General features: G+C 39.0%; 1 protein-coding gene across 1 annotated transcript; it reads left to right on the top strand.

The window, feature by feature from the left end:
* Window positions 1-11: 11 nt before the first annotated feature.
* Window positions 12-13,679, top strand: cars2 (cysteinyl-tRNA synthetase 2, mitochondrial). The gene is made up of 13 exons (XM_022224009.2): window positions 12-963; window positions 1,981-2,031; window positions 2,252-2,441; window positions 2,959-3,064; window positions 3,861-4,077; window positions 5,652-5,785; window positions 7,569-7,703; window positions 7,830-7,968; window positions 8,596-8,722; window positions 9,506-9,607; window positions 10,328-10,472; window positions 10,918-11,033; window positions 11,841-13,679. The coding sequence occupies exons 1-13, from the start codon at window positions 314-316 to the stop codon at window positions 11,898-11,900; spliced, it is 2,172 nt and encodes a 723-aa protein (XP_022079701.2). The 5' UTR covers window positions 12-313; the 3' UTR covers window positions 11,901-13,679.
* Window positions 13,680-14,298: the final 619 nt, after the last annotated feature.

Genomic DNA, 14,298 nt, shown 5'->3' with positions numbered 1-14,298 from the left:
CACAGTCATGTAACCTGTGTCCGAAAGTTTTGGTTGGCTGCGGCTGACCGCAATGGCTGCACAGTGTACGTGCGTGAGGGAAGATGGTAGCCGCTGACCGAAGGTTTCCGAGTACATGTACACAGCTCTGACCAGCTGTGGATGGTCATTTAAGATATAGACCAGCAGCGCAGTGTTAATGTTGCCGATCACGTACCCTTGCTCCATGATCCATCGGAAGTGACGGATTTGGGACGTAGGCCTACAAAACATTGTGAGACATTCACACTGAAAACATCATTTGTGCGATACTTACGTGATATTAAGCTGAGATATGATACCTCGGGTGCCGCTAAGTACAGTTTGGAGTGCTGGGCATTTTTGTAAGTTTTTCAAATCGGGGCAGATATGGAGTGGCAGACGATGGTGCTTTTCTGGAAGCTCTACCATGCCAAATGTAATGAGTGTGTCTCTGGCGTCGTATTCAAGAAGTCAATTGGACACGGTTCAGAAGATCGCTTTTAACAGTAGGAAAGGTCTTACGAATCATGAACAAACGCACTTAAGTGCTGTGTACATACAACATCGAAGGCACCATAAACCTCACCATGCTTACCCAATACGATGCAGTTTGGCTAGAAATATGAACCCGAAGATCGCCAATTTTGCTAGATATTTCAGCACAAGTTGCCATGGAAATGACAGACCAGTTCTGTTTCATAAGCAGATTAGTGATGTCTGCGTCAACATCAAAACACATAAGCACAGTGGAAACTTTACCGGAAATGGGACGCTTGTTGAACGTGAGAAGATCGCCGATTTGAAGAGATCATCCCCTGTGATAGCTGGACCTAATTTAGCAGATGGAGATGTTTTGCATGAACGAACTGGACACAACACAGGCATTCTGGTCGTAAACTCATTAACAAAACAGCAACTGAAAAAGGAACCGTTAGTCCTGCGGAATCAAAATGTGGCAACTTGGTAAACAAAATTCATTGTATTTGTACATTCGTTAAATGAATAGGCCTTGATAAAAACTGAAAATCAGGCCAGAGGCTTGGAGAAGTAAAAAAAACATGGTTAGCAACCCCTCCTGCTTGGTTTTATTCCATATGTTTTTACCTCAGGAAACGAAAAAACCAATTTCTGTCAACTAATCCATTAAAAAATAAAACACATGCACTGCTGAATTGGAACTTCTAACTTTGGACTCAGTTGACCACTTTCCACATCTTGCAGTGGACTGTGTCATTGCCAAACAAGTCTTGGGGCACGGGGCCATATGACCCTCATCAGAACATTTTTAATGGCTTCCAATTCTTGTGAAACTATGCTTCAGCCTGTGAAAGCAAACTACATCCACCTGTCGCCATACTGAGTTCAATTGCAGAATACCCTGCCACCCCACACGATCAACCTCATACTAGCCAGGTACAGGTCAAAGTGTCACACTTTTCTCAAGGGATTTTCACCTTGTACCCATGTAACCATGTAACTAATCATTCCAGGGGTCGTTTTTTAGAGTGGCGGGGCATTCTGCAATTACGCCCCATATTGCCTGACTTTGGGATGAAAAACGACTATTAATTTGGGGGGCTTTGTTGAGAAAATGTCCATCAGTATTTCCATGAAATAGTGAAATTTCCTGCGAGGACTCTTTCCTTTGTACATTGAATCCAGAGAATTTCCAGCTATCATTTCTCAAATGGGTATTTCCCAGTCCACCAGAGGATGGATCAAATTTCATGAAGCTGAAACAGACTAGTTATTGTACAATAAACATGTACCTGCACTTACAAACCAGAAGAGAATCCATTACATGTAAATGTGTAGCATGAAATTGGACCTGGTGACCTGGTTCTACTGAATAGTGATTCAGAACAGCACTGTAAATAGTATTTTGGTAGGAGAAGCACTTAACCCTACCTTGGGTGTGGTGTTACCATGGTGAATGCAAAGATACTGCAAACTGTTAATTCTTTATTCATTATCTGGCAGGTATTCATGTGGTCCAACAGTATATGACAGCCCACATCTAGGCCATGGAAGGTAATGATTAACGTTTCTTTAAAACAAATCATAGAAAAAGCCTCTACATATCAATTCAATTGGACCTGTACAAAAATTAACAATTTCTTGAAGAAAATTTAGATTGAAGTGTCATAAAATGGTCCACCGAAGCGAGCTTATACAAATGCATTTTTATTTGTACATGAGAACATGCACATACACATTTATATTAATTAAAGAAGAACTTTGCCTTGTCCAGTTGTTACGTCCGGTTTGACTTTCTTCGTCGGATTCTGGCCGAGTACTATGACATCACCGTGGTTCAGGTCCTTGGTATCACGGACATTGACAGTAACATCATCCAGAGGGCACGCGAGGAAGGCATGGATTTCTACAAGTTGACTAAGAAGTATGAAACCGAATTCTTCCGAGACCTGGAAAGGTTGCAGGTAAAATAAAAAAAAATCAATTTTGAAAAAGTAAAAGAATAAAACCTTAAGAGGTTTAATGACAGCATCAGCATATTCATTAGCATATTCATTAGCATATTCATCAGCATATTCATTAGCATATTCTTCTAAACATCAAGCGGTTCATTTAGTTAAATTAGAGGACTCACCAAAACTTTCAATAGTAGAATCAGCAGACTAAATCCCTTTTATTATGTCCAGTGTTTTTAAAGTGGTCAACACATTGTAACTTACCTGCAGATATGTCTTTATCCTGCCCCTACCAGAAATGTTATTGACGACCTCAAGAACTGAACTAAATTCTCCAGCAACACATGTCTATGAAATGTCCCTCATATTTTTGATTTAGAACACGGTAGCCCTAACCTAGAAGGATTAGTGTAAATCACATAAAATCTTGTTGGATTTGGCAAGGTGAGAGGTAAAATATTGAGATGGTGGAAAAGTTGAACAGCCAAAAATGCCTGTGTTGTGAAATTTCTTCCTTTTTTCACAGGTTTTGCCAGCGACAGTAAATCCACGAGTGACTGATCATATGCCACAGATCATCAACTTCATTCAAAGGGTTATCAAGAATGGTTATGCTTACCCAACAGAAAGTGGTAGGCCTTCTCACAACTTACATTTCATTCATTTAGTCGAGATCAGACATTGGAATTGAAACTCAATGCAAGGAAATTTCAATTTAAAAAGTAAAAATTATACTCAATTAATGGAAATGAGGGTGAAGTTCTTCCATACAGTCCTCTATTTTAATGGGAACTGTAGTGAACCTTAATGTTTGCAATACAGCTGATGTATGTGTAAGAACCATTGGACTTGTTGGAGACAACTGTAAGCAGCTGTCACTAGGCCCTGCTAGAACATTGTGGACCTATTCACTGATGTTATTTGTTGATCGCAACAGCCATGTGTGGCCATGTCTAATGAGAGAAAGAATGTCCCAGTGCAGAGATTGTGCAGTGTGCTCAGTTGAGCTTGGCTGGTAATTTGTGTACACATGCCGGGAAGAGCACCATGCTTGCATCATGTACATGTACCTCCATACTACTTCATGCTGTTCACTGTCATTGGAATAATTCCAAAATGATGACATTCCTTGGACAGATACCAACATCATTATTTTACAGCTTATGAGACCTGTGAAAGCCAACGCGGTCTTACTCCTGCGGAGTAATTGTGAATAAGGAAATATGTACTATCCGATTATATTTTTTTCTTGGAAATAGCCCTCCACCCAAAAGTTTTTACAATGTGAGTATACATGGACAAGAAAATTTACTTGTTCTTACCGGTATGTTCTCTCTCTGTGTTTTCATGTTTGAATCTTGTTTAAAGTTATTGAGAAGAAAGTCAATCAATTGTAATTTTCAATGTTTCCATGTCATTTCCCGACAGGCAGCGTGTACTTTGATGTGCAGGCCTTTGGCGCACATCGCTACAAGAAGCTAGCCACACACTTCATGGAACCAAGGAAGACGGATACCAACAAGAAATCACAAGAGGACTTTGCTTTGTGGAAGGCCGCAAAGCCTAATGAACCATGGTGGCATTCACCTTGGGGAAATAGAAAGGGACGACCTGGTTGGCATATTGAATGCTCTGCCATGTCTAGGTAGGTACAGCTTTGTCCCCGTAGGCTGCATGCGTAGCCCTTCACCAGCCCTTTGCTGTGTAGAATCCAATTATGATGCTGATTGGATATTTGATCAGAACAAATAAACGTACATTTAAATGCACTGTGCACATGTTTCGAAGGTACTGTTTGTTACATGCACTCTTGTAATGTCAACTGTAGTTACAAGGTGTATTTACTTTTGAAAAGATTAACTTGACGTTTGACTACAGTCCTAATTTACATATTTGGATGTTTAAATTGCCAAAAGTCTGGGGTTAAGATGGCACCAGGCATGGTGGGAACCACCAGCAATATGTAGCGAAATCATACCTGTGGTAAGAAGATTGAGGTAGGCAGTCTTTGGAGTCCTGCATCCAATATCAGAAATTTGCTGAGCCAAGAAAATGTTTGCTTAGCATGCAGTCTTATTTATGTGACTGGCACTCAGCTGTAATTTAGCTCAGAACTGATTTTAGAAAATGTGATTAGTTGTTAGTTTATAACCCATTTCTTGTTAGTTAACTCTTGTAAGTTAGGAATTTGTAGAACCTCTTAACCTTGAGTACAAACCGTTGCTACATATTCATTATAGACGACCTTGAGAATATCTACCTTATGCATGTGGAGTCTTGTTCACAGGTTGAATTTCTTTTGAAAGAACTTACATTGCCATTTTGGGCCCAAAGCTTTCATTTTTGTACACAGAGTATGGGAAATGTGTAGAAGTTTTTTTAAATGGCATAACCTCTGTTTCATACATTTGTTTTGTGATCAAATTTGAAGTAGCTGTTCACAGTTGATTCATAGTAACTTTGTCATGGTTAGCTACAGTTGTCTTGAATTGTTAGAAAAACAGTAAAAGTGATACATATATATATGAATATATATACAGTGGTGTATCATAGCAAGTAGAGGTATGTTAGAGGTCAAAAGAATCCAGAATTTGACTTGACCAACTTCCAATATTATTAAGAAGCAGATTAGTAGGAACCATGCAACAAAGCAGACATGTAGAGGAAAACTTCTGAAACCTCTGCAGCTTCATCTAACTTCACGCGTGAATTGCAATATTCAAGCAAATAATGTCGCGACCAAGTAGTGGAGCTTGTTAAGGCTGTCTTTGCTCCTTTCAAGACATCACAAGTCCATGACCTCTGACTTCGACGTTACTGGTTTCGTCTTTACTTTGTGGATGTTTTAATCATGCCTGATAGGACAGAGATGATCAAATTGACATGTATTTGCTAAGTTTGCCAACAGAGTCCATATTACCAGTTTTTATGCTTTTCATCAAAGGTTGTGGGCATATACTTGAAAAGTGCTTTCAAAACTGAATTTACTTCTCTAACATGTCTAAAGGAATGTAGCAACTTTGTTTTAGCACAAAAATATGGCCATGAAGGCTACATGTTACTTTTGTATTACTTGGAGCGTAGAACCTGGTTTCATTACGGTTAAGTCTTCAGATGTGGAATCAAAGGGCGCTAGTGAAACAAAAAGCTTGTGCCTCTTCTTCTCGGTCCTTTTCTGCTTTTAAGTGTTTCTAATTGTTGATTGTTTTTTTATTGCAGTGCAATATTTGGAGAGAATCTTGACATCCACACTGGAGGTCGTGACCTTGCCTTTCCCCACCACAACAATGAGATTGCGCAGTGTGAGGCCTGCTTCAATTCTAAGTCATGGGCAAGGTACTTCCTCCATTCAGGTAAATAAGGGTGGATGCATGTAAATTGTTAAATCACACTCTAGAGAAAAATCCTGCAAATTGTTGCTTGTGATAAGCTTCCTGTCGCATTCTTTTCTATGCCAAGTCCTAGGTAAATTGGGTATTTCTCTGTCCAGTTGCAAAAATGTTAAACTCTCTATTTTTTTTCATATGAGAAACTCTAAAATACAGCCCCACGAGACCTAGCGGGCATTGTTGTTGAGTCTGTCACAAGTCCATTACAAGCTACCGCAAGCTAGTCAATGTCATTGTTCATCCTGTTACTTATGACTGGTCTTGTGAGTGGACTTGGTATCAATTGACTGAACTTCAACACTTCTACAGGGCATTTGTTGTACATGCAAACATTCAAGTGTGATGGATGATCTGAAAAAAAGATTAAATGCTGATAATACACCTGATGATGGTCCCATCAAATATTAAGTGTAAAATATGTTGGTGGGTAAGGGACTAGGTCAAAATAATGGTTCTGCTTCTCACCTCTGTTTCCTGATCCTAATTTTTTGGCGTGCCCCTTTAATAATTATCAGCAGGTTTAAAAACTATAAACATGATAGATATGAAAAAAGAAAAATACCTGTTTTCTTTTTCTTTTTCATGAAGTGCCTCTCAAACAACCTTTTAATTTTTTTATATCAAAGACACTTGTGTTTGTGTTTGACTAGTGACTTGCAACATTTGAAGAAACTTCTGTTGTCTTCACAAGTTCCCTTTGCAGTTCACTGTCATTGTGATGAAAACACATGGTTAATAATGCGCATTAAATTGAAGCAATGCTTTACCAGTTCCTGCCGTGCTTTACAATTGCCAGAGAAGGCATGTTGGAAATGTGTTAACCAGTCTGTGCATCATGGCTAAATGCCATCATTACACGACATGCATGTTGCTCTGCAGCTTGCTGCATGTTGAAAAACATTGATGGGGCAACTTATTTGGAAGTTAGTTCACAAAACTTGATCTCTCATCTTTGTATAAACACATATCATCCATGTTCATGAATTTATTTCAAGGTTGTACCAAGTGTACTTGAAGTAAGGCCATTTCCCAAAATTTCCTGCAGAGAAAGGGTTTTGCCCATCCCCAAGATGCATCACACTTGCTTATAATCAAAATACATGTGCAAACATTGTTGGCTAGTTTCCCATCATGACCATGAGGTTACTAGTGTACATATGGTAGTGATGTGAATTGTCCATTATTTTCAAGAATTGTCAATTGTAAATACTATTTTCCATAAAATAAGGAGAGTTTTTATCACTTTTTTGGCAACTTTTATAGCTTTTGTAGCACAAATGGAAATAGTCCAGACTGAAATCTGCATAAAATTGAATGCCCCATGCAATTAGCACAAACAATATAAGCAAAAACTAAAAAGTTTCTGACCCACTGGCACCATTTCGAGGGCATGTAATGAAAGCAAATCAAATTTGTTTAGTGTCCTTGTGCAGTTATTCTGTCTGATTTGCTGTTGTTTAATGATCTGAATTTTGGAAATAGCCTATAAAGATTAAAATGTAGCAGCATAGGCCAAGTTTGATCAGTGATCATCTGTCAACTATGAGGTCAATTTTCCTGGATAGGTTACTAGGCAACATTGACTTGGTCGTATTGGATCCTATTGACAACTTGTAGAGTTGCATGAATTCCTCATCAGGGTGCAGAGCATAACATTTTTTGAAGTGATGCTTGAATAGGATTTACAAAGACAAGTAAAATGCAAATATCCTCAGTGAGCTGAAAATGCAGGTTTAAATTTTTTCAGGGCATTTGTTTCGTAAGAGTGACCCCAACAAGATGTCAAAATCGCTGAAGAACGTTGTGACCATTGACGATTTCCTGCAGTCCTACACAGCCAATCACTTCAGAGTCCTTTGTCTCATGTCCAAGTACAACAACGGTGAGTTGTAGCAGTGAAAAAGAAGAATCTTTTGAGAGGGCAAGAAGCCAGATCTGGATTGTTGTAAGAAGCACTCCTTTGCATTATTTCTTGATTAGTGAATCAAATGATGTTAATGTTTCATAGATATGGAATATTCTGAAGAGACTGTGCATCATGCTGTCAAGATATGCAAGCAGCTGGCTTCCTTTCTGAACGATGCTGATGCCTATGTTAAGGGTCAACTTATGGCACAGGAAATCAGCGAGGCAGCTCTTATGCAAAAGTCAGTAAAATATTTTGATCTTATTCCAACATCTGCTCAGGACAATGTGATCATTATTTACAAACTGGAAATTTCCTGTTTTGTGGTAGATGGCCTTATCATGATCAGTTGGTAACAATTGTCAGGGGTGAGATTTCTCAGCTTTTTTGTTTGGGATTTCAGCTTTTTTTCCCTCACTGGCTGTGTACAAAAGTATAGGAAATTTTCAAAGTTTGGCTTCTTTATGCTTTTTCAACTGTTTTCAGCTATTTTTATCATTGGTCAATCTCACTCCTGAATTGTAGAGCAGAACTTGTAAGGACTAGTGGGCAGAACTTCAAGTCAATTCACAAGTTGTTCAAATAAAGTGTGACAGACACTGTTCATTTTGCCACCTGTGAATTGGCTTGTGGAAAGACTTGAGACTTAACTTGTGATGGACTTTACTATAACACAGACTGGAGGCAGTCCGTACCGATGAGAAGACTAGAAAACACTGGTTATTCCCCTTGAGGAGTGTGTTGTTTCTTACACAATACACTCCTTAACACAATTTGTATTGTGTAAGGGATCATTCTTTTATGGTCCCAATTTGCGACATGTCTCTTCAATAGAAGTTTGTTTCCTCATTTTATTCTTACCGTAAAGACTTGCAGATACCCAGGCCACATTCATGAAGGCTGTAGCTGACGATTTTGACACTAAGCGTGGACTGGATGCAATTATGGAGCTGGTGCGAATGGCAAACATGGCTATAGGGGGTAAACAGCACCAGGTAAAAAGCAACGAGTTTCCTTCAGTTCTTGATAATTTTACATGGAAGTACACGTACTTCATCCCCATGTCTGTGCATGCATGTCACATGCTGCACAAAAGTACCATATCTAGTGCTGATACCTACCCGTCCCAATTGATAGCTTTTTGGAGGGATTTCTGTCAATGTGAAGTTGTTTTAGTACTTCAAACTTATCTAGTGTACAGCAGTTGTGGACAGAATGCAGAATCTTTTGGTGTTTTTTACATGAGCATGGTTTCGGGATCATGAGTTATTGAAGTCCAAAGGTATTAGTTTGGCTTTGGTATTTTCTGTCATCTCATACAAAATTTTGTCAGCATATTAAAAACCCATGCAGCACAATGTGGTACATAGGCAGATTCTAGATTTAATTTCCCAGCTTGATTGAGGTTTATCAGGGGGACATGGTCAATTGTGCAGTGCCTAAAATATTCCCACATACCTTTCATAATGATGATTAGCAGGAAGGCAATTCCATATGAAAATGGAGATTCCATCTTCAGCCCCATTATTAAACACATTTTCCCTCCAAAAATGAAAGTGCAGTTAAGGTAATGATACGTTTTGGTCAAAAATCTCTCCTTAAGAATGACCTGCAATTAGGTTGGTAACAGCTTAACCAATTTTCCATTTTTGTATGGAATTTACCAGGAGTTACTTCCTTACATAATGCACTGTGGAACTCAGCCAATTTTTTCGAATCTTGCCTCTTGATGTTAGGCGTGTTGTGTCAGTTGTGCGTTTGCTTCTTTTTCTTTTTAGCAACATATGAATGTGCCTCGATGCCCGGGTGCAATAGCTGGTGTTTCCTCCTACATCAATCGGACGCTTCAGGTGCTAGGAGTCAAGTTCCAGAGTCGGAAGGTGCTTTTTCCTTGTCTAATGTTTTTGGAACCTGATAGTACAAGCTGGTCCCTGGGGAAGCTTAAACCACCAGGTGTAAGGGAGCATCTTGAAATTGAACATTTGCCCGTTCCATTTGGAAATTATCTGGAATCTTTCGGTAACACACAGAATGCCAAATGAAAATGTGCCACATTCAGAGTCAGAGCAAGATTTTTGGAAAGTAAACATACTTGTTACTTGTTTTTTATATGGAAACATCTGATTTTCTGAAGCTGAGGCAAGTTAGAAGAGTACGTTTTAATTATGGAAAGGTTGGTTCCTTGATGGGTTAGTCACAGCATTTTACCTTTATGAAAGGCTCATCAAGCAAAGAGAAAATTCTTGATTTTATTGATTGCTTAATACAGATCGTCTTCCAGTAACAAACAGTGCAGAAACTCAAAACTTTAATACATGTTTAAGAGGTAGACAAGCTGATAGCTTCATCTCTCTAGATTTGGTAGAATTTAAACATCAAGTCCTTTTCTGCTTGGCATACTGCTAGTCATTCCTGTCAGCAGTCTGCTGCAGCTTTTCATTTTAAGTGAAATCAGTGAATTGTCTGGTTTGCACATTTATAAAGATAATGTCTGTGAATATCGTCATTAGTCACCTTTGTAGAATAATGAGAAGCACGTGACTACATACACTTTAAGACTGACCAAATGGAAACCTATTTGCATCTATTATACCACGCAGGATGTAGCAGCTAGCCGATCAACCAAAGCACTGTCTTCTACTATGGACACGCTCATCAACCTGAGGAGTGAGGTCCGAAAGTGGGCACTAGAAACACCCCTGGAAGATGACCTCAAAGGGTCAGAGGTAAAGCAAACGGAAACAGGTGAGTACAGAGGGTGTTTGAACTTTGTTTACAATCTTTTGGCAAATTTATAACTAATGTGCAGTAGCAGTGCATAAAGACTGCCACAGTTTAAGTTAGATGCAGTTGTGCTTTTTCAGTTGTGGCTGTAAGCCCAAACCTCTCGTAGATCATTTGTGTTCTGGTTTGCTCATGTGTTGCACAGACCATGGAAATGTAAGTTTTGTCTGAATGTCGGCAAATCCATTAGTGTCTCAGTGTGGGGGATAGGTACTCAAAGGTAATGCCATTCATATGCAAGCCCAGACTTTTTTTATAGCTATGAGTGGATTAAGGGTCCACAATTTAAATAGGACAGTATTTTTCATGAGTTATGCTTTAAAAAGGCAAACTATGGATAGCTTTTATTTGACTTATACTTTCTTAAGGAGGCATACAATTTCTTTTGTTCTGTTTTTGGCTTCAGTTGACAAACCAAAGTCTAAAAAGCTGATGTATAAGGCTTTGCATCGCCGTGCCGAACTTCTCCAAAAATGTGACAATGTCCGTCAAGGCTTGCTCCAGGCGGGAGTCCAGATAAAGGTGGGTTATGAAGTTATGGACTGCATGTAGTTCTTCTTTCTTAATCTTGGTTTTGTCTCCAATTTTGACTTGGTTATGGAATCATGTTTCAAACATTCTGAATGTGTGAAGTGTGTGAAAATTATGCTTTAAAATTTGGCTTTAGCGATGGCAGTTTGATGTTTCTTTGATATTCGCGGGTGCAGCATGTTTAGGGTTGATTCTGAAGTCTAAAGTTAGAGCTTAGGGGACACAGACAGGTGGAACACCTTCCCCTACCCATAGTTACATAGTTAATCTGCCATTCCCAACGGTGAATTGGTACGCATATCTGTATGTACGCACTATGCAACCCTTATTTTTAACCAGTTTCATCGTTGGTGGTCCCCGCAAACCTAGAAATCAGGGAAAACCTGGAAATTGACTTCCCATTTTTCCTGTCAGGGAATTTGAGAAAAGTCACTCAAATCAGAAAAAAATCAGGGAATTTTGTTAGTCCGGTGGTCAGATTTTCTCGCCTGGTGTCCATACCAAACAGTGAATCCTCTGGATGATTTCATGGCTATGGTCTTTTTGTTGTATAGTTTAGCGTACTTGAAGTAAATGGCTGTTTCTCTCTGTATCAATGTAGGCCTAGCTGTGGTGCACCGATAACCTTATAACTTGTAACGCAAACACCTATAGTGTACACTACCAGACTATAAAGCCAAAGTGGTGATCTGGGAATTTCTGACTTCCATTAGGGAAATATCAGGGAATTTTGTTCCCATGAAATGCTGGGAACCCTGACCATTTACTTTTATCTCCCTGGTCTGATGTTTGTTTCAGGACCGAGGGACATCTGCAACGTGGGAGTACATTGAAAAGAAAGTCGGTGACCAGTCTTGAGCTCATGATCAGATCCAGCAGGAACGTGATGTCTACCAGCTGGTCTCATCAACACTCAAGGTATATTAGAAGTGTTGAGGACGTGGACTGGATCAGTTAGCTACCTATGAACTCACAGGCACATGGCATGTTTGGATGGTCTCTGGACTTTGCCCTTTAGCACTGCAATTGAGCAATTCACATGCGACTGATTGAAAATATTATTGGCCTTAAACCTGACTGTCTGAAATCTCCCCAAGGCCTCTAAAGATAATTGATGGATTTTTAAGGGTTTTTTTGGGGGGGGGGGTTAGAGTCTAACTACTCACCCTGTGCATGGCTTTTATGCTACTTCAGAGCCCGTAGAGAATGTATTTTACAGTTCATTGACTCTAAAAGTCGTCGGATGCAGGGAGGCTCTTTGCAAACATTTCTAGGAAGTTGATACTGACTGCTGATAATGAACGTTGTTTGGGGAGCTGCTGAAATTTGGGCAACATTTGTAAGAGGTGTAACAAATCTGTGATAAACGTTTTAATGTTTTAATCTGGTTTTTGACATGAGGAATGTGCCATGTAAATCTAAAGTGATTGTTCATTTTCTAACCATTCTTCTATAGGACTTGTGGGTCAATTCCCACAAAGGATCCGAATATTGACTTTGGTTTCTATCCCTGCATTGCATGGATTTTACTTTTATTCCTTTCCTTAAATAGATAGCCTCATTAGTTTTCCTTAATTCAAATGTTCTGTACAGGATACAGATTATGGTTGTTTTAGAGATTAAATCCTAATCTAAGACAAACAACACTTAGCTAAAAGTGACACCCACCTAAATAAACCCATTTTTTCCTAACTTTGCTATTAAAAATAACTAAAGCACCGTGACACAATTTTAGCAAGGTTTGTAGCATTTCGATAATTCTCCTAAATGCCATGAATTACGCAAAGAATAACCCCTGGACAGTAATTACCCGTACATGTACAGAATTAGAAATTAATAAGAAATCAACAAATTGTTGATTCCATTGATTGAATGATCTAATGGCAGCATCTTTGCCAATGTTTGTATTGGCCCTGTGAAGTACAGCCATATACTGTTAGATTGTGTTGAGAGTATATTCACTGTACCTCTTGAACGGGGAGCATATCTGAAGGTTCCTCATAAGAACTTCATTCGATGGAAATAAAAAGGGAGTCGGTGTCGTGGACACTTTAATACTGTATACTGTATTCTTTTATGATGAATACTTCAAATCCTTGTGGGGTTCATATTCGTCATTTACCTCAACTCTACTTACCTTATTTATGTTGCATAAATATTGGAAATTTTGAGGTTTCACATACATGTACACAGCCAGTTCTGACATAGATTAACTTATGAAATATAAAATGCCCAGCCATTTCCACATCAACACACAGTAACTCTCATTGGTCAAGGTTTACGTCTAAAGTTCCAAACTCAGTTCCATGTTTGCTTTGGATCATTTTTCTACCTCAGCAGCTTTTTCTAGATTTTATAGACTCTAGATTTCATCACTTTCAAACTTTCGGCTGTATGGTTCATCAAAACCGACATGTAAACAGAAGTTAGTAGTCTAGAGCCACTGGTTTCATTTAGTCATAACTAACTCCACAAATGGTGTTAATTCAAACAGACATGAAGCCACGACTCTCGAAATGACAGGTGTTCTGCGAATGGCTATGGCATTATTGAGTAATCACTATGAACAGAGCATTCACAATTATTTAAGAAAACGTATTGATTGTGTAGTTAAAATAAAGTGTCCAAAAGAATAAACCTTTCATTTGCTCTTAAGTATATTTATTTGAATGTTTTGTACCTTTTTTGTTTGAGCCAAACAAATATTGACAACAGTGAAAACAGTGGTGTAGCTATAGGGTTAGTTGTGGTCAGAACTTTCAGATTAAGTTCCTCTCATTACACTGGAATGATAAATCAATTTTGTTACACGAAAAGTGAAACAATCGAGTAACACAGATTATAGCTTGTTAAAGCTTTATTAAATCTGTGATACTCTGCCAGATCTTTCCCGAGAATCTGACGTGTAAAGAAATGTATGCAATATTCATTAGCGCTTTGTACTGTCAGTGAGCACAATTAATGCGCAAAAAGACTATATATCATTTAGTTATTGTCCAATTTTGTTTCCCGTTTTGTTTGGGAGTTGTTTAAGTGTATATGACCCGGTGGCGGCGCGTAACGCAGGCTAAATGTGGGCGGGGGGGGAGGGCACCTGCGGGGTGAACACATTTTTTCAAGGGGCACCATCAGAAAATGAGCTGGAGCTGCATTTCAAAGATTCATTCCAAGATTTCAAATGGGGACATGGGACATATGCCCCCGCTGTGTCCCGTTACGTCACTAATAAAACCCTGTAAGGCTCCGTTAATTCAAA

The sequence above is a fragment of the Acanthaster planci genome, linkage group LG02 (genome assembly GCF_054643075.1).
Source record: "Acanthaster planci isolate LZ-2023a linkage group LG02, COTS_SCS, whole genome shotgun sequence".
NCBI classification, from domain to species: Eukaryota; Metazoa; Echinodermata; class Asteroidea; order Valvatida; family Acanthasteridae; genus Acanthaster; species Acanthaster planci.
Note: the sequence above shows the minus strand (reverse complement) of the source record. Positions and strands in the feature narration are given on the sequence as shown.

What these genes read in the sequence shown, in the direction of transcription:
- cars2 (XM_022224009.2), top strand. Translation starts at nt 314, where the DNA reads ATGATACCTCGGGTGCCGCTAAGTACAGTTTGGAGTGCTGGGCATTTT. An exon ending in GAATGCTCTGCCATGTCTAG is followed by an intron (nt 4,078 to 5,651) that starts GTAGGTACAGCT and finishes TTTTTATTGCAG; the next exon opens with TGCAATATTTGGAGAGAATC. An exon ending in CATGTCCAAGTACAACAACG is followed by an intron (nt 7,704 to 7,829) that starts GTGAGTTGTAGC and finishes AATGTTTCATAG; the next exon opens with ATATGGAATATTCTGAAGAG.